Source organism: Haliaeetus albicilla, chromosome 26 (genome assembly GCF_947461875.1).
Source record: "Haliaeetus albicilla chromosome 26, bHalAlb1.1, whole genome shotgun sequence".
Taxonomy (NCBI): domain Eukaryota; kingdom Metazoa; phylum Chordata; class Aves; order Accipitriformes; family Accipitridae; genus Haliaeetus; species Haliaeetus albicilla.
This window is the reverse complement of record NC_091508.1, coordinates 5,670,703-5,691,645: the sequence shown is the minus strand read 5'-3', so window position 1 is coordinate 5,691,645 and position 20,943 is coordinate 5,670,703. Positions and strand designations below refer to the sequence as shown.

At 40.5% G+C, this 20,943-nt stretch overlaps 2 protein-coding genes across 5 annotated transcripts in view; one reads left to right on the top strand and one right to left on the bottom strand.

Annotated features, from left to right (window-relative positions):
• The window catches only part of MAPK14 (mitogen-activated protein kinase 14), a 26,407-nt gene extending 9,544 nt beyond the window's left edge, over positions 1-16,863 (bottom strand). The window contains exons 1-8 of one of the 2 annotated variants that reach the window (XM_069771578.1): positions 16,599-16,863; positions 9,208-9,337; positions 5,633-5,691; positions 5,148-5,259; positions 4,581-4,610; positions 4,067-4,114; positions 3,498-3,612; positions 2,382-2,453 (exon numbers count right to left, since the gene is read on the bottom strand). In XM_069771578.1, the coding sequence (XP_069627679.1) occupies positions 2,382-2,453; positions 3,498-3,612; positions 4,067-4,114; positions 4,581-4,610; positions 5,148-5,259; positions 5,633-5,691; positions 9,208-9,337; positions 16,599-16,714 (682 nt within the window). In that variant the 5' untranslated portion in view covers positions 16,715-16,863. The remainder of the gene's footprint in view (positions 1-2,381; positions 2,454-3,497; positions 3,613-4,066; positions 4,115-4,580; positions 4,611-5,147; positions 5,260-5,632; positions 5,692-9,207; positions 9,338-16,598) is intronic. The other variant, XM_069771577.1, reaches the window with a different exon arrangement.
• Positions 16,222-20,943, top strand: part of SLC26A8 (solute carrier family 26 member 8) — a 22,571-nt gene continuing 17,849 nt past the window's right edge. Inside the window, exons 1-2 of one of the 3 annotated variants that reach the window (XM_069771572.1) lie at positions 16,222-16,524; positions 19,721-19,977. In XM_069771572.1, the coding sequence (XP_069627673.1) occupies positions 19,808-19,977 (170 nt within the window). In that variant the 5' untranslated portion in view covers positions 16,222-16,524; positions 19,721-19,807. Of the gene's footprint in view, positions 16,525-17,042; positions 17,209-17,296; positions 17,331-19,720; positions 19,978-20,943 lie in introns of those variants that run through there. The other 2 variants (XM_069771571.1, XM_069771573.1) reach the window with 2 other exon arrangements.

The following is a 20,943-nucleotide window of genomic DNA, read 5'->3' as shown; positions in this document are numbered from 1 at the left end:
AGCTTCCTGAACACACAGAAATAGTCACGTTGCCTCCAACTGCAAAGTGAATTCCCTAGAACGGCAGTGGATTTGGATATACTATATCCTCGGCTACTAGAAGCATGGCAAATATACCTTGAATTAAGCATGTTAATATTAATTGCAAAGTCAGTAAGTCAGCAATTGCATAGTGACACTGCAGGAGGAACACAGGCCTCAGCAGATCTGTGGGTACAAAGAAATTATCAAGAGCTCAGAAGTAACCAACAGGATCTGCATCTGGAAAATTCCTAAAACTTTCTCCAAAAATCATGCATATATAAAGATTTCAAAGAGCCTTCCAAGATTAGAACCCATTGTTATCTTACTTCTGCTTGCTGTCTTTAGATGTCAGCAAAATTGTAGTGAAAGCTGACAGCTTGGTGCCCTTCTAGATCCTCAGATAAGTGTTACATGCACAAACAAGATTCATAACCACAAACCCTGCTCCCCTTATAGTTCTAACCTCATGATCAAACAGCATATATGTTACTTGAAGTGGGGAAACACACACACACATACACACAAACTCTAAGAACTATAGTACTACAAAGTTTTATCTACAATGGGAAAGGATTGGGCCTTATTTTTCTTAAAATCTAACCAATTCAGAACAGAAAAAGCATTTAATTCAAAAGTGTTACTGTCATTTGCAAAAGAAATCGAGCACTTAAGGTAAAGAATCACAAGCATCTGCTAGGAGATATAAATTAGTAAAGTATCTTGATATGACAAAGCAAACAATTTAGATCCTAAAGGTAAACTTTATTTTGCACTGCAGATATTATTTGCTATAATTCACAGCTAAGAACACAGTCGGAGAAAAATCTTCTCAGGCTTGGAAGGTAACTGTTTTGTTCAATTCATAAAGAACACATTGTGAAGCATTTCTTACATATTGCAAATCCTATTAGTCAATATTTTATGTGCAAGTATCAAGGTTTTTAAAATCTAAAGTGTTATTAGGGTTAAACAGTGGCAACGGCTTAAAGACTTTTGCTTTGTTTGAATCAACAATTATTGATTTCTCATTTTTTCTTGACAGAACAAACAAAATCTGCCCCACCCAAATTATACGTGCTAAATCAGCCAATAGAAATATGGCAACTTTTTTCTAGCTTCTAAGCCACTTCCCTGTTAGTTCTGCTTCTGACCCTGACAACAGAAAAATACGGCAGAGATGACTAAAGAGTAACATATAGCAAGTTCAACAAATTTGGAGAGAGATTATGAGATGGAGACAGGCAGAAAGAGACAAAAAAGGGTAAAGTTAAAGTACATTGAAAAGGGAGATGAAACTGTGTCAAAACTGGAATGAAAGCCTTCCCCCTGCCAAAGAGTTCTGGAATCTAGATGCTTTCCAGAAGTAACATAGTACACAGAAGGCCAGCACTTCCAACACTAGTCTTCTTTTAAATCAAATGCTAACATATTTGAATTAACAGATAAAAATACTAATAAATTAATATAAGTTATTAAAATAAACAGACTGTGGTTGAAAGAATAAAATTTGGTAAAATGTGGGCAATGTAATTTTCTCTGGCAAATAAAGTCCAACTTCTAGGCAATGAAAAATCTTAACAATAGTAAATTACCCCTATATGCTGTGTGGTTGAATGAACAAAAGCTGTAAGTATAACAATTTGCATGAAGTCTCAGTTCTAATTTCCTGGGGAAAATCATGACCAATTCTCACAAAGTGCTCTCTCATAAATTTGCCAAAGTGTCCTACCCAGCCCACTTTGGTGCAGCAAAAAAGTAATTTTGAAAAAGATATTATTCAAGTTTGATTTTTCACATCATTACAAGCACACAGGGAAAGGAGGCTCACAATCTGTTTACACTCAAGCATGGAAGCGTAACCTAAACATTTCAGAGCAATTTGGAATGAGATCCTTGGCACTAAAGAATCTGCAAACCCACTGCTTTCACAGCATACCACCAGGATACAGAAGAGAGGCCAGAAGTGATGCTTCACATTTGCTAGAAACCTGAAGCGTGAGAGGATGCTTAGCAGACAGCCTACTCCATGCAGTTATTTTCTACAAACTCAAAGAGCAATGAATTTAAATAAACTTAAAAGGAAAGTAACTGCCAGAAACAAACATGTGAGTAATTCTAGTGATGCTAATAGACAATAAAAAGAAATAAATTTGCTGCCTTGCACATTGTGACTGTTTCACATGCAGCAAAATCAATAACTCACCTCATCGTACTGTGAGTAAAAGAAGCCATTAATTTAAAAATAAACAAACAAACCCCCCCCACAACCAAACCCAGAACCTCTTTGCTTGTAAAGTATGTGAAAGTGAAGATCTCTAACTTCCATTTCAAAAAAATGTATTACTTTTAAAGGATACGGTCTGTACCAGGGAACAACGTTCTTCCAGTCAACAGTTCAGCCATAATGCATCCCACTGACCAAATATCAACTGAACAAAATAAAATAAAACAAAACAACGTAATGCAGAAAAATACAGTCTCAATAGAATCACCCTATCCAACAAGTACAAACAACTTTATCCTTAAATAGTCTTATGGCATTGAAACAATCTGAGATAAGCTGCAAGCTAACTGAAACTGTTCAGTAACTACATCATCTGAAACTTGTCCAAATAACAGAATACTAGATCAGGTAAATTCTCCTTCCAGAGCATAACATGCATTGAACACCAAAAAGCTGGGGAGGAATCTACACAGTCAAAGAGGAAGAAACCTGTTCAAGACAACTCTGAGGAATGAATTTGCATATGGCCTTACATAAATTCTACCCAGCCAACCACCAACTATTATACTACAGATACAAGTCCATATACGTGCAAGAGGAAAAGAAGAACAAGTAGTGAAGTAGGAAATCAGAGTAGCACATTATTCTCTTTGATCCATATGCTCTCGTGTACAAGAATTTCACAATTCTCAGCATTTGCTTTTCTTCTCTGTGCCTGATCTGGAAGTATTGTAGGGAAGCACGGCATGTTGCTGAGAAGATAACTGCAAACTGTGAGGAAGACAAAACTGTGAAGAAGTGGCTAAGAAGAGAGGAAAGGAAGGGAGATTTATATACTTTCTAGCATTTCTTCACACCATAACTCCAGACGTTTTTCAGCATATTCCCAGCAGCTTCCTAGAAACACACCTTCTCCTCATCCAGATACATTCCATTCACTTACTTTAAAAACCACTGTGCTAGGAAAAATAGGGGGTAAGTGCTGACAATATTTTGCTGATTGCAATTTCAAAGGTTTGAGTTTAAAGAAGTCTTGTGAATGCCATCATAATGATTCTTAACTTACATCTGGTAGACTGTGGTTCAAATACTAGTACTATGCCTTCCTTCTTTCAATCACCCTTACGGAAGCATAATTATCATGACTGCCACCTTACGTGATCAAATGGAAAGGAGCACGTACAAAGGACAACTTCTTTTTTTCCACAATTCAGGAACTGAAAAGCCTTGTGTTAGTTAAATGCATTACCTGTCTGGTTGTAATGCATCCAGTTCAGCATGATCTCAGGAGCCCTGTACCACCGGGTAGCCACATACCCAGTCATCTCATCATCTGTGTGTCGGGCCAAGCCAAAATCCAGGATCTACAGAAGAGAAAAGACATCCACCAACTACTGCAGTAGAACAATGCAAACTAGTTAGAGCAAATAACTAGGCAGTTATTGGATTGGGTGGAGGACAGGTGGTGCAACTGCAAAAGTAGATTATGAAACTAAATTTCACAACTTGTTAAAAGAAACTAGCCTAGAACAGGGTAGGACTCCATAATCAGAATTACATCTGGATATCTTGTCTCTAAAACAACTAAACCCAAACTAGAGCTGTTAACTCCTCACTTTCATGATGATTCATTAAAAACACAGGAACAGATACAGAAAAAACATCCTTACAGCCTCTTACAGATGGGAAGGACATTATTACTTTGGGCCACAAAAGTACTTCCATAAGGAATTATTTTGTCCCTTTAATTCCAAGGGACATCCACAAGGCATTCACTCAAATCACAGTCAAACCAATCAGACCTTCTGACTGCATTACCTTCAGCTCGCAGTCTTCATTTACAGCTAGGTTACTAGGTTTTAAATCCTAAAAAATTAAACATCAGCATTAACAGTGGTATATATGTTGTTTCACAAGTCTAACAGATAAAAAATGTAAATGCAGACAGAAAATAGATATTAACTGGCTGTAAATATCAACTCTCCATACTCGGGAAAATCATTTTATCCCAGAGTCAACTATCTCTTCTGTGGTCCTCAGAGGTGTCACAAATAAGCAAAAATGCATAAAGGCTTAGTGCAACACCAGTGCTGTAGATGTATATTTAATAAATAGAGAACCTACTTCACAAAGACACAAGCCAAATATAGACAGGATCAGAAACTAAGGATCTTGACAAGCACTTCCCATGTTTAACCTTTTGACTGTTTAACCAAAATAATTCTCGCAAAATTTCTTCTGGTTTCTAGAGGTGCTGCATTGTAAGATTCTGTGCTACATTTTTAAAAGACATTGGTTCAGTACAGGAAGCAATCTTAGGATAAATACTCACCCTGTGTATTATGTCAGCTGAATGAATGTACTGTAAGGCAAGATGACAAATTTTATATAACAGTCCAAGTAGCCTCCTTCTCATTTCTTCACTAGACATTACTGCCCTATCCCATCCCACACAATTTAAATGCTATAGCTTTTCTGCAGAAGGAACCGAGTGTGTGTCTATGGGTTTCAGGTAGGCAGGTGTTTCACTTTGTCTCTCCTTAGGAACACCCAGGAGCACTGCCACCACAAGTGGAACACCACAAGTAAACAAAACCGAAGAAATGCAAGATTCATAGCCAGAGTAGATTAGACAGCAGCACAGTTTGTAATTTTCCAGACTCGGCCCATAGGAATGTATGAAAATATCTTCTTAAATGATACATAACTTTACTGATACAGAGCTCCAAAGAGGTACGAAGTGAAAGAACAATAATAAAAGGTTATCCTATGATACATTAGGGAAGTTACAGAAGTCCCACTATGTACTCATATGAATCTCTGAGGATATGACATTCATCAAGAACTTCCACCTCCCGCTGATGAGCTATCAACGTTCAGGTAGGACAGGTGCAAGTACCTTCAGGCCCCGAAGAATCTGGTATATGAGGAACTGCACATGGTCATCAGTGAGTTTCTGGCATTTCACAATGTTGTTCAGATCTGCTCCCATAAGGTGTGTCACCAAGTACCTATGAACAAAAGGAAACACGCAGGCTATGAAGCAATCCCTTCAACAGGATTAGGATAAAAATTCTCTATGAAGCTCCAGTAGCAGGGCTGACTGTCCCAAAGCATGTTGCTGAATGAAATATAGATCACAACCCTTTAAATAACATAGCAGATTAGTACACCGATTCCTACAGCACTGGTCAAGAAAACACAAGTGAACAAGTTTGAAGAGTCCAGTAGTTTAGGATGTCCTACTATCTTGTGTGTTGGAACTCAGAATTGTTTGAGAATGATGGCAGACAAATTAAGGTGGCAAATATTTCTATAATCATCTGGGAGATGCAAGGAAGATACAAAAGATGTTTTGTTGCAGTCTTCAGAGAAGTTACCTACACATCATTGAATTCTTCTAGTGACTTGGCAGGGGTGAACACATCCAACAAGCCAATCACCTAGAAAGAAAATGGTAAAGTGAAAAAGCTGTGAAATACATTCATAGTATAACATGATACAGTTACTAAGATCCTTTGTGGAATAGAAAGTACTCATGCCAGTAGCTGTTTCATTTCCAACTACATGAATCATTCAGACGTAGACAAATTAGTATTCATACAAGATCAGAAACAAATGTTCCATTCTTGTGTTTTAAAAAAAAAAAAAGGTTAAAAATATACAGCTGTCTTTTCACACCAGCCATCCACTTACAGCATCAAATGGGAGCCACAACAAAAGGCAGGTGTAAACACTGGTTTAGAATACCTTATTTCAAAAACCAACTAAAGCTTGTTCAGGAAATAAATAGATGACAGAAACAAAAAAAGCAACCACCAGACAAAACTGTTTGCTTCCTGCTCAATTCTTAGTTATACTGTTGCTTACATACTCAAATCAGAATTGGGAGACTATTATTTGTTTCACTTGTACTGAGTAATGGCTAGAAAAATTTGAGGATCTTTGAGCAATGAATAATAATAACTACACCAGAAAATAAGTGAGGAAAACAGTGCAATGCAGTGAGGACCCAATTTTCACAAACAACTGACAGCTTCCCACTGTCATTTGTATTTTCTACCCAAAGAGCAGCTACTCCACCTTTCATTTTACAGCTAAACTGTTCTATCAGTAGAGAGCAAAAGGACATGCATGTGTTACTTTGTGGAAAAGAAGAACTATACCTTATCCCATAATTATCTTCTAGGTCATTTACAGCATTTAAAAAAAAAATCCATCTGGTCAATAAAGTTTATTCTGTTTTTCACTGAAATGTGCTTTTAAACCTTATTTTCCTCTCTCAATAGCAAATAATATTTTATTTTATTAATATATGAGATAAATAGACTAGTTCTCTTCACCCATCTCCAAAAAACTCCTCTTCCCTTTTCAAGTCAGCATCTCACTTGTCTCGGATACACAATCATCACGCACATGTCAGCAACTTCAGTAATGGTTCAAGCGTGCGTACAAAACCAAGAGTTTGATTCCCGCATTCCCCTTCGCACCATCCTTTTTATCCCATTGTTTACACTTGTCAAGGATGTCACAGTCATTTAAGTAACCTTTAAGCAGAGAATTAAAGCCAAAATCTTTGGGGAGCCTAGACTATGTTTTTGGAAGAGAGCAAGTGGGTAGGAAGTAAAAGCTTTTGTCTAATCTATATTATACATTATAGTTTACACTTTATTGAGGAAACTGAAGAGAAAAAACACTTTCCTGCCTCTCTTGATATACATCACAGCAAATCTACTTCTAGAGAGATGACATCTTGAAACTGTAACATTCACATCCATCCTGCATAATAATTCTCGTGCTTACAGTTTCTTTCTCTGGTGAACTCTTCCGTAACAGTTTTTACAGAAAAATTCAACATTATCCACCCAGTTTAGCATGGAAAGGCAAAAACTGACTTTGCTACATAGACTTCAGGCTTTTTTCATTTATCACTTTTATCTTGCTACACTACAAAGCACAGTATCAAACCATCCATATCGGTCATCCAGTTTCACAAACACTAAATACAGTTATTCTGCAGCACATCACTGACTCACTTCTAAGGAAGTGTGAACACCAGCAGATTCAGAATCCAACTCCTAACCTTTTGCTTTCCCCTCCCAGCATTTTAGGATGTCACAGAGCTTATTAATTTCTTCATGAGACAACAAACCCATTTGCTCTCCCATCTGCTCAGCGTTGTGCTTTATTCAAGCTAACAAGGCCTCCTGGAACTTGAAAATATAACGCAGACACACTTGAGTGCTCTGCAGGTCCATTTATTTGCTCAAGATCATAATGAACCAGACTAGATACAGGATATAGAAAACCATCCTATACTCAAGCCCCTTAAACCGCCATACCTTCCAGATTTGCCGGTGTGTTCTGTGCCACGTAAAACCAAGTGTTCTACTTCCGAACTGAGATCTGAATAGTCAAGACACTAGCACTAATAAGCCTGCCTGAACTGGCTCTGAACATCTCTGCATCTGCAGGATTTTTAAACCACAACCTAGATAAACTTCCCACAGATAGATGATGGTACGATAAACTGATAATAAATACTTCTATATATAAACAACTTCCTTTTATCTCTTACTCTTAAAGCTACATAGGCTCTTTGCAATACTAATCCAAAAATATTTATGAATGCCAGACACAAAACTGTTGTAGCACCAGTTACAATCTAATTTTCACTGTTTAACCTTATTAGCTTAGACAAAATGGATTGATACGCTGATTTTGGGGGGGGGGGGTAACAGATATTCAAAGCTTTTCTGTTTGGAGAATATCTCAGCTATGAGAAGGTCCAGAAAAAACTCCAGGGGATGGATATTAAGCAGGATCAAATGCTACCTCCTCTACCGTTGAGACAATGGTATCATACAGAGGCACTGAGGAACAATTTTTGACAATAATACATACATGCATCAAAAGATCCAATTATGTTAGCCACACTAAAAACATCAAGATTTACGGGATATCAGACACTGACTGTGGTGGCTAGAAGCCACAACACACAACCACCACTGCCACAACAGAAGAAGTTCTGAACAGACCATCCAAGAAGAACCTTCCAACAAAATTATGCTTGTTTGGCTTTTTGTGCTAGGTTTGCCCAGCTCACTTCGAAACAGTAATTCCCTTCTGCTAAGCTAGAGTTTGCCTGGACAAAAGAAATCAAGAGCCTTCCTTTCCTCTTGACATTCTGACAGCTCTACAGAGGGCAGGTTATGAGACTTTTTGCTCCATAGCATAATTTTTGCTCCAAACAGCACACAGTATAAATATGTTGGTGTGTTAATGCCACAAACACACAGAACTGGTCAACCAACTGTTTTCTATACCAAATGGAGGTTATATAAAAGAAATAGTTCAACATAACAGTTGTCACATCCTATTTTGTTTCTCTGTTGATTAGTTAAGTGGATGGCTTGTATAAAAAGCCATCTGATTTCCACCCCCTCACCACCCCCTTTTTTCCTCCCCATTTTACCTAAAGGAATCTAGTTAACATCTACTCCACACCCTTCTGACACAGGCAAACCAAAACAAACAAATACGAAAAACCCTCCACAAGACACTAAAACCAAACTTTGATATTTTATTTTTTTAAACAAATTCTTAACATAACAAAAACTACAGCTTACTACAGCAAGCTAGCAGGAGAATGTAAGCAACATCACCCGTGTTCTTAATTCTTAACACAGCATGAACCTGCTAAGCAGTAATTTCTAGATTATTCTAGGAAATATTAAGATTTTTTAAAATACAAAATTGGTTACATCAGTTTGGTTATGTCAGTTTCGGGTTTTTTATCTGCGTGCTTTTCTACAATCATAATCCCTTGGACTACAGCAAGCTTTGTATTTAGTATCAGAAAAAATGTATGCAACAAGATCCTTAAATGCAATCATGATGGATGCTCACTGGATAGTCCAACTTTAGACCAACTTTTCATACCATCTCCTTCAACTTACATTTTCGTGTTTCATGTGCTTAAGTAGCCGTAGCTCTCTGTAGGTCCTTTTGGCATGGATGATAGACTGAAATGGTCGGGACAGCTTCTTTACAGCCACACGTAACCCAGTTTTTGTGTCAAAGGCAGAACTACAACAAAGAGTAATCAAATTATCAAAATTAATTATTTATAAATGCCTTCAAATCCACACTTAGCAACTCCAGATAGCAGCTATCTGGACACTGAGTCACAGTCAATGCCATTTCTCCATTTCTGCAGTGAAAATAATTTCTAGGTATCCTGGTCCACAACCTGTGCCCCCACCCAAAATCCCCACATCTTTACACAACTGTTGGTTTCTACAGAAAATGTTTAAAAGATGAGTCTTGTTCACACACTAAAGGGAAATTTTGTAGAATAAAAGAAATGTTTATGATTTTTCTGTCTAAAAACAGTTCTGCTTGTAAACATAAATATGGCAATAAAAGTCTGGAGAGAGAAAGAGTACTTGTAAATATTATCTGTATTCCTAAACATATTTTCATACAACAGACTTCTTCACAAAATGCTATGCTCAAGATACTATCTTTTATGGTTTAAGTCCATACAAAAATCTAAGGTCTGTGCCTAGTAAAATCAACTATGACGGTTGTTAATCACAATTGAAGCTGAAATCAAACCTTTTTGGTAAATCACATCTAATCCTAAACTCCTGTTATACAAAAATGCATGTGAATAAGTGATATTTAGCTGTACATTACTAAAACTTGTCCCTTTAGCAGAAACTTATACATAAAACCTGTACATATAAATAATGTTTCTTCTTGGAACCCATGAAGACTAACTCCACCCTATTTGGTAATTTCATATATACATAGATAGATATTTTGTAAAACCATCTTTTGAAGTCATATTACAACCTATTTATTTGTAATATTAAGAAGCAAAAGCCTGATACTTTTGAAACAACCAAAAATTTAACACATGAAGAACTATGTTAAATTTCTGATACACTGCATAGAATCTTCCTGAGTTTAGGGCTTATATATGAGGAACTAAAGAAACATAGGTATTTAGCTGTGAACTAAATTACTCCTCTTTATTCTCTTCTTTGATGTTCTTATCTAAAACAGCTCTGGTTTGTCAAAAAGGAAGGAGGAAGAGAAAGAGAGGATGTGAAATCAAGGTCACACTTCATTCAAGATAACAAACAAGGGGAAAGTATGGAATGGAGAAAGTCAGAGAATGACTTATGTTTATTTTCCTGCTGCATTTTGATTCAGGGTGAACTCCTGATTCTATTTAAAAGTGAGTATGCACTAGTTCTCGATAGACATCAAGTGAAAAGCAAAGCTATACATTTATAAAGCGTGAAGTATCTTAACTAACAGAAAGTTCAAAACCAATCACAAACGTAGTCCTAGAACAAACCCACAACTGCATATACAACTCTTACCCTCCACCCCCGCTAAAGAAGCTATCTGTAGTTGTCATTTATTTTTAAAGCAACTAACTGGAATTAACTTGCAAAAAGACTCCTTATCACAAAGTTGCTCAGTTTCCAAGGAACTTGCTCTTCAAGGTTTATGAGAAATAGAAAACAAAATACAAGCTTGTTTCTACAAACAGCGATCCTTCCCCTAGGTCCTGCAAGAGAATGGAAAAACCCACTATGCATGATGGAAGAAGAGCATCTCCTTCTCTATAAAGGGGCACCTGCATACACACAGTGGAAAGAGCTCTCTGGAAAAAGATACGAAAATAGAGCTAGACAGACAATCACAGGAGCACCAAACTGCCATAGCTGAATTACTCAAGCTCCACCATACTGTCTCAAAGAATGCCCATTATCAACCACTTCCACACATGAGTTACCCTTTACACCTCACTCAGCCTGGGCAGACAAAAGAAGCCATTAAGCATTCATTTTTTAATCTTGATTTCAAATGATCTTCAGCAAGTCTTCTTGATCACTGGAATACCAATATTTAAGCTGCAACACTTCATGAAACATAGAATCCAACTTTTTTTAAGCTTCACATACAAACATTTTGCAATATACAAACATACCTCATTCAGGCTGTAATTATATGACAATATTTTAATGATACTTAAGGTGTTTTCTAAGACTTAGAGCAAAAATAAGATTAGTCATCATAATTCAACACATGCAGTTGTGAATTAGTCATGAATCTTTACCAGCTTTCAAACATTTTGGGTACAAAAGGCAGCATACATCAGTATTTCTTTTGTCTTGAAGAGAAGGGTATCCCCTGCATACTAACCGCCTTCACAGCTACATAGTCACATTTCTCTCTTGGTTTCCATAAGATTATCTTTAGAGTAGACTTCAGAACTACCAGACATAACATAAACTGTTTCAAGAGTCCAAAAGGAATTCAATTTCACATTATTTTTAATGGCATTTTTGGGGTCGTATCAAGTCATCATTCTGCTGTAGTAGATGTATAACCTCCAAGGAGAACTGCAATCAGCAGTACTGAGAAACTATTTAACCAGCACTATGACATTATGCAGAAGCCCAGGAAAGACAATTTTGTATTACTGCACATTCGCAATCTAGAGTTACTCTCAAAGTCAGAAGAAGTCTAAGTTCGGTCACATTTGAGGCCTAAAGACAGAGTCCCTACAGATAAAGGCATGCTGAGTAATTTTCTGCCAATATAGATAACTGCCTAATGATTTTCACGAGTACAGAACACACAGCTACAGAACAGCTGTCATGTTGGAGAACATTTTAAGGAACACTAAGCTGGCTTTCATCACAGACTTAAAACAGCTGCATTACACTGATCATATTTCAGCTAAAAAAGCCCAGTTCAGAAAAAATTGCACGATCCACAGTTTTAAGTCCCTTTTAAAACAAGGTCAGCACAAATTCAGAATTTATCACAGCTTCCACATTTTTTAACCTCTTACATAGTATTACACTATGGCACACTAACTGCATCCACTTCACCCTAAGTGAGCTAAAACTACAATTCTGAGCTAACCTCTACTGAATTCAGAACATAAGAGCCAAAATAAAACAATTATTTCAGAGAACTTATCCACTGATTCAGCTTGTATCTTCTTAGAAGTAACATTTGAAGTAGTCTGAGGAACTGAAGTACACGCAAAATTACTTGACTCCAATTTATTTGAACATTAGATAATCTGAATGTTAATTTTTGCGTAAAGACTATTTTGCTAAATAGTATGCTGCTCATTGCTAGCAGCTATGTAAATACCCAAGCTCTTCAGTGGCACCTTTGGAATTAATTTATGCACCCCTAGTTATAGACAGAAAAAACACAATTCTTAGTACCTGACAGCTTATCATTAACACCAGCCACTTTTGAGTTCAGTCTATACATGCATTTCAATCAGTTACCCGCCCAACATACTATAAAAAGTTGTAAATCTTACTTCTCCTCTGCTATGTTGGCTTCTGCTTCTAAGAAAGTTGCAATAAAAATCTCCCTATAGGACAGACATGCTTACACTAATTTCATTTCTTAATATACAAAGCTCCCATGAAGTTCACACTACTTGCCTTCGCTTACAGAACTCTGCTCACTGCTTTTCTGTGCATGCCCATCTCCAACTCAATCCTCCTTCCTTACTTGCGTGCTGCTAATCCTACCTGTACGGCTGCTTCATCCCACTCAGTTTTACAGTTCTCTTCATATCATTCCTCACATATCTACCACACTTTACTGGAGAAGCAGGCACCTGTCCCTCCAAGTGCATACGTACTTTGGAGGCACTTGCACGCTTTGACAAGGGATTAGTAAGGCTAAAAGACACACATTGGTTAAAAAAAAAAAAAAAATCCACAGAGGAACTGTTACTACAAAGGTGATATTTAGTGTTGTTACTTCGTTTCCTCTGGAGCCTAATGTTTTAAAATTTCTTAAATCCATAGTGTTTCTCTGTTAGTTTAAAAAGAGGGGAACTATGTCAGTATCTTCGCAATATCCAGGAAATTCAGAGTCAGTGTTGGTACAACTGTGGGTTAAAATGGGAAGAAAGCACAAGTTTTGGACGGGCTATATAATCTGACAGTCTACAAACAAAAAAAGCTAAAAAATTCTTATGCAAGATTCTGAGGAAGAGGAAGTCTTGGCTGTTCAATTCCTTTCCAAATTAAATAGGGCAATACAGATAGCCTGCAAAGCAATTAAACCAAACCCCTTCTTTTACAAAGGTATCGATACAACGCACAAAGAACTGCTGCAAATAATACAACAATGAAGTAAACTCCTAAGAGTATACCGAGCCTGCCTTCACAGCATTTTAGAAACTGATGGCAAAGACAGTCAAAACACCTCATTGCTTAGCTTCGAGCTGGCTGAACTAATACCGTTTGCTGAGACTTCCCTCCAGCACACACAAGAAACGAAGCGATCCTCCAGCTAAACTGTGAGTCACCGATTGATCCCATCTCCATTCAGCAACTTCCCACTGCAAGATGCTGCATTACCTAGGCCCCTTTCCTCCTTACATGAAGTATTACAAGACTGATACTTCAGGAACCCGCATGTTTTAGTGTAGACCTGGTTACAAAATCCTTTTCATGCAAAACACTATGTTGTACAAATATACAAAACTATTGCGAGAATAAATGAAATAGCATTTCACACAACAGATGTCACAGCAATTGTTACATGACTTAGTAATGATCAATCTGAGGATACATATCGATGTTTCTTGAAGTTTTGGAACTGAATCCCTACTTGCACCTCCACATACTTCCAGCTTCCAAAAAACAGATCCTGAAAAATACCCGAGCTGGCCATTTGAACATCATTCTTACAAGACTGCACACAATACTTCAGAGAACACTGGAATATTTGCCCTAACTTTAAGCACGTGCCTCAGGTGACTTAAGCTGCCTGCAGAAAATGCCTCCCTCTCTCCATCCACTGACTACAAATAAAGTCAGGTTCTTAAATTAGGGTGTTCCAAGCCATACTCACATTAGACATTTAAAGCAGCCTACAGTAGACAGCTCCATAGTCTAAATAATTCATCTGCTGGCTTAATTCTTTCTTTTTTATTCATTTTTCCCCCACTTTCTAGAAATTCCTCACTTTTAAATGCCTCATCTTGACAACTAAATAAACAACAGAGCATTTTATTACATTCTAATATAATAATGCAGTAGACATACACAGAAGTACATTTAACCATTCAGTTTAAGGGTGGTTAAAACCCCACAATTTACTATGCTAACACATAGGTACACCAAACTCAGTGTCTCATATGAAGCCAGGTAACTTTTTAATGGGCAGAAAAATCTCTAAAGGGACAGAGAGCAGAACAAGTCATTGCAGGAATATCCTCAATACTATGCATCACCATTTGTAGCTTAATAAGATTACATATATATGCAAGGGGTTTTGTTTGTTGTTTTTGTTTTGTTTTTTTTTTAAGTGACATACTTTCCATACCACTAGTCTTTGTGAACTGTATCTTTTCTGAAACATACTTCTAGAAGAACATACAGGAAACCATTAACATGGACTGAAAAGAGATTCATGTGCCACATGTCTGAGATTGCTTCCAATACAAAACTGTTTCATCTGATCTGAACAGTTGCACAATCTTTGAAAGTTTTGACACAGCAAAAACAGGAAATTCATGATGCAAACTCTTTAGTTATTGGTTGTGAAAACAAACTTTGGAAGTATTACAGGCACAATGGAGATTGTGGGAGGGGGAAAACAGAAGAGGAATGGGCTAGATGGTGCAGGGTCAATCTTAAAAATACAATGCACAAGGCATTGAGCGAATTCATTTCCTATTACATTCGGGGAGTTATGTAACTCTGTGGCACTTACAGGGGTATTTATCAGCTATGGCAGCAAGGCCCTTCCTTCACCAGAACTATACCCTTCTATTTTAAAAAACCTCGGCAAGTACATTGCTTAATCTTGCTACTAGAACTGACCAGCCTTTGTCTTTTATGAAATATAAGCATTTGCATACTTGAGGCACAGAAGTTTTAAGAAATGCATGTTATTTAAGCTGAACTTACTAAAAATTTTATAACAATAGTTTAAGAACAGCTCAGAACTTTATTTAACACTGCAGCACATGCAAAGCAACTCCTTTTCTTTACTAGAGTGCAGTATGCATCCCTCCTTATGATACAACATAAATGATAATCATCATATAAATTTGCATATTATGTTAATGAAAAAATATGCACGCCTGCTCAAATACAGCAGCAGAGCAGATGTGTAATCATCATGCACCCATATTTGAAAATTCTGATCACACTCTGACAGAGCCAAAGAACAGAGAATAAAAACCGTATGTTCGTGTGGAAGACATTTCTTAATAAAAGCACACAGTAACCTGTGAACACTTTTATACAGCACTACTATAGGACTGCTGAAGCCTAGATGTAAAACTGATTCCAACACAACCTTGTGTTTAAGATTAAACAAAGCATGCAACCCAGTTCGTTTATATTTAATGATCCAACATACTTTCAGCAGAGAAACTACAAATTAAGGAAGTACTGTATTTTGCACGTGTAACCTGTCATATGTTTTGCTCCTATTAGGTAAGCATTAAAAACTAAACTCTTATCTTCAAGCTCTCTGTATTTCTGCAGGTCTCATACCAGGACTTGCTCTCCCAGGCTGTGCATACTGCAGTAATTCTGTCATTCTACAGCAATAAAACAAGTTTTCCTGTGTTGATCTACTATTGCCAAGAAAACATCGGTACTTGTAAACCCAGTTACAAGTCAGGGATGCAAAAACAGTCCTCGCAGCCTTCCCTCTACCCTCCCTGCCTATCAGCAGATTCCAGTTAAAAATACAATTGCCTCAAATATAATCTCTCCTTCAGGTCCAGGAAGAAACTGGGACAAGAGCTGCCAGGCCCTCAGCTCTGCAAAGCCAGCTACGGGGGACTTGCCAGCCTCCATCCCCCTCCACCCCCCACCTACTAACTGCAAGAAGGCACGGTGAAATATGTCTATATGAGATCATTCGGGGGAGGGTGGGGGGGTGGGGTTGGGACATGATTATCTTCCCCTGCAAAAATGTTTTAGTGCCACCTGCCATGTGGTGCAATCCCCGACGCATTCCAGAGACAGGACTGCGGCTTCCCGGCAGTACCGCTCTTAAAGCGGGAGGAAAAATGTTTCTGGCAGAACTGGTAAAAAGCTGGGGGAGAGGAACCCCCGGAGGACAAGCGAGCCCCGCTCTCCTCCTCCCTCCGCTTCCCGCGGTGACCGCCCTGCACGCATCCCGCCGCGGCTCCCCACAAGCCGAGCCAGGTTTCCAGGCGGAGAGCCCGGGCAGGAGCCGAAGGGGTGGGCAGCAACCGGACGCGACCCCCCCCGCCCCGCACACACACGCACGGCCCCGGTCCCCTCCCAGCACTCACCAGACGGAGCCGTAGGCCCCGGAGCCGACCGGGGAGAGGTTCTGGTAGCGCTCGGGCACCTCCCACACCGTCTTGTTCAGCTCCTGCCGGTAGAACTTGGGCCGCTCCTGAGACATCTCGGCTCCGGAGCCCGCCCCGCCCGGCCCGGCGGGAGGGGGAGGCTCTGCCCGCGGCTGCAGCACTACCACCACCACCGCCGCCGCCACCTCCTCTTCCAGCAGCAGCAACAGCAGCAGCGGCAGCTTCTTCCTTCCTCCTCTCCCCTCCCCTCCCCGCCTCGCTTCTCCCGCGGGCGGGGGCGGCCCCGCAACAGCAACGCCCTCGCCGCCGCCGCCGCCGCCGTCCCCTCACGCCGCCGCCCGCTGGCCGCCGCCGCCGCCCCGCCCGCTCGCGCGCGCCCGCTCGCGCGCGCCCCCTCGCGCGGCCGGTTGCGCTCCCCCTCCCGCCTTCACCTCACCTCAGGGGGCGGGCGGCGCTGACAGCGGGGCGCTGGGGGCCCTGTCACCGCCTTCTCTCCCTCCCTCCCCTCCACACACACACACCCCCCCCCTTCTCTCCCGGCTCCCTCCGTCCCTCCCCCGGATAGCGAAGGGCGGGATAGCCCCGTGAGGTGAGGTGAAGCGAGGTGAAGAGAGGCGCGGCGGGGGAGGGTCGTCCAGCCGGCAGCGAGCGGGGCGGAGGAGGGCTGACGGGCGGGCGGGGCGGCGGTGTGGGGAGACACTCCCGTCGCAGGTAGGACGGCGCAGGCGACGCCACAGCCGCTGCCTCTGCTCCGCCCCAAGCGGCACAGACCGAACCCCCCGCCCTCACACACACTGGCCTCCCCCCCCCGCCCCGGCCCGGCCGCCGCGACGGCGGAGCCCAATCGTTCGTCACGATCGCTCTCGCGAGAGCTGAGGCGCCGAAGGCAGAGATGACCCAATATGGAACCAGCGCGGCCACCTCTCGCGAGAGCTGCCCCGCGGGGAGGCGCCTCCGGGGAGCGAAGCGTGAGGCAGCGCCTTGTGGGGTATTGGACTGCTTGGAGGGTCCCGATATGAACCTTCTCCGGCGCAAATAAGCCAAAATTCGGGAATTGCTGCCCTTTTTTCGCCTTTTCGTGAACCCTGCTTGGCTTTCCTGCGGAGCCTCCCATAGGGTGTGCTTTAGGTGAAAAAGAAAAGGAAAATAGATGAAAAAAAACTTAACCTAAGGCAGCACTTCTGCAGGGTAACCTGTCAGGGTCACTGGTGTTCACACTTTGTTCCCTTCCAGGGGCTTCAAGCCAGGAGCGATGGGGAGAGCTAAGCTCTCCCTGTCCAGATTTCCCACTGTCCTGATCTTTCTCTGTGTGTTTGGAGAATAAATTATTTCTCAATACTGCAACAGGCCTTGCAATATCAAAGATATGTATGTGCTTGCTTTCAAGTACATGCCTAAGACTCAGTGAAGTCATTAAGTGCTGCAGGTTAAGCATGTTTTGGGAGTAAAGCCCATGGTGTCTTCACCAGGTAGTAAGTACAGAATGTCACAGCAAATAACATTAGGGATTTGTGTTTAAGGCCACTTAGCATTTGATCTCAAGTTTGAGGAAGATGAGTCTTGTTAGCAGTACTATCCAAGACAGGCACATCTGGAATGGGATATGGAAGCCTGCTTTTAAAACATTTGGCCTCCCACATCAAAACCCTTCTCTTTCTCTACACAGCGTAACAGAGTGGGACCCTGTCCTCTGCTGCTGTGAGTCATCACTGAAGTCCAAATAACACGGGTGAACAGCTGAAGGTTACCACTGCTTGCATCTAAAAAGTAACTACTTTTTAGCATGCTGGGGTTTTTAATGCCTTTGATTTGCAAACTCTAACTTCTTGCTAGTTTTGCTTGTTGTATTACTTTGCCTTGAAAAGAGGTGATTGTGCTCAAAGATGTTAGAAACAGCTAAGACTTCAAAAGCTTGCACTGGGTATGAAAAGCTAATGAACAAAATGGCTCTTAAACTCATCTGTGGAAGACCTTGATTTATCTCCTCTGTAAAAAGAAGAAAAAACTGTGCCCTAGGGATCGAGTGTGTTTGAAACTTGCCTACTATTATCTCTCTCTGTGGTTCAGAAGGACTGGGGCATGTGTACATGTTGGTAGATATGTCTCACAAGACAGTAAATACTGTGCTGGAGTCCCTGTTGCTGTATCAGAAGTAGCAGATCTCAGTCATGCAAAGCACTAGACCTGTACAAACTGATCGTGGTGGTTCAGGAAAGGAAATATGAGGAGAAAACTTAAATCCCAATGAATTTTTTTGCAGGTTTTGATACTTTAAACTTGGATTGCATTCTAAATACACTCTCAACTGCTCACTCCCGGCCATTTTATACTTCCTCTTTTCTTTCTTTGTTCTGCCCGTAGCACAAAAATATGTTCCTACATGTCACCACCCTTCTTAAGTGTACTTTCACTTGGTAACTCTGGATTTGAATTTTTTTTTCTGCCTCAGCTGTCAGTATGAGAACTTGTCTTAGATCTGTTCTTGCACTGGAGCTTTACTTACTCAGTATTCACTCTGGGAACTCACATCTTACCTACTCTGAGTGATAGTGATTGAATTCAGATCCCCTTCCTGATAATAAAATAGTGAGGAATGCGAGTCAGACATTTTGGGGATTTAAAAACCTGAATGGTATCAGATACCAATTTTATACAGCAAGTTGTGGCATTTGTACAGCCCCATATTTAGCTGCTCTCTGTGTGATTCAGACTAAGCTTTTTTCCTCCAGGATAGGAAACAAGGAGAATTCAAACTGTTTCCTCAGCTGTGGTAGGTTTATGGAGAGGGACTGTATTTAGTTCCCTAAACACAGGCCTGCATTTGGGATCACAAAATGGAGGGGTTCCAGGCTGGTCTTTCCTACTGAGTAGGAACAAGACAAGTTCCAGGACACAGTGTTCCTACAACTGATTTGGCAATTGATTTCTTTGATCCCAAGAGCAGCATATCTTTCATGAATTTAATTCTCCAGAGCCTTGCTTAACCCTGCTGTAACTACTGGCTTCACAGGAATGATGTTGGGATAGACTGATCACGTATCATGCTTTTTGATTTGGTTTTAGTAGATACTTTAGTCAGTGACCCTGTTTCTTTCTTCCAGTCTCACTACCAAGAAAGAGAGCGTTCATTATGGTCTCCAGCATTTGCTGTTCCTCTGTTTTTGACTGAGTGTGGTCAGAAGGAAAACATGGCACTTGAGAAGGATACTGTTGGTACTTACAGGCAACCAGCAGCTCACAGGGTCCAAAGAGAAGTGCAGACTGAGGAGCACTTCCAGGCATACTTTGAAAGAAAACTGTCCTCCACCTTGGGTGGAGCACTACAGATGCCTCGGGAGAACAGACGGCTACAGTGCAGGTGAGTTCTATGCCAGGAATTTATCAGGTATAAAGAAACTTAAGGACACTCTTCAAGCCCAAGTGTAAAAAGGGTGCTAACTTTTCCACAGCTGGTAATTAAAATGCTGAACTGCACTGGTTGATGACCAAAGCAGAACACCCACTTACAGCAACTTGGCACCTGAAGCGTGCAAGATCAGTTTAGTGCTGCACTACCGAAGTTGCTATTTGCAATCTGCAAAAGTGTCTGTTCACTTCAAGACTATGATAGTGTGAGGGATATATGCACTGTAAAGAGAAACTGCCAATAGTTGTAGTTCCCTCCAGTGTTTCCCTCAGCCCAGCTGTCAGACACAGGCTTTCATTTGCTTTTTTCTGATTTGTGCCTTTTGATACTTTTATTTCTTAAATTTCAGGAGGCTTTTTCTGTTCCCTCTTAGCTGGGCACATGGAAAGTTGCATAATGGTATGACTGAGATTGACTGATCTGCTTTGGTGTTATTTTGGATCTATGTTCCTGTGTTCTTTGGGAAGAATTGGTGAGGCTAGGGTACTGATAAAGCATTAATGCTTCCACAGCCTCGTTTTCCTGCCTGCCAAAATTCTCTTTTGGGCATTATACTGGGAGTAGAAGCATCTCTTCTGCCAGAGGAGCTTTGCAGGCTGCAGGCTCACCAGAAGGCAGTCTTTGTTGGCAGCATAGGAGAATTCCTGATGTTCTTCCAGCTAGGCAAATATAATAAAAAATAGGAAGTCCATTCATCAGCTTGCCTTTTAGTTTTGTTTGACTATGAATATCTCAGTTTTCTTTCTGAATCTCTTTTTGGATCCAGGGTGGACTGTCAATGGTTATGGCTGTGTCTACTCTACAAAGTCCCACTAAGAAAGTAAATACAAAGTCTCTGATTCACCATTTATCTGGGCTTTGTTTCAGCATGTATAGTGAATGTATACTGAAACTTAAACTGTTGTTTTGAGACCACGG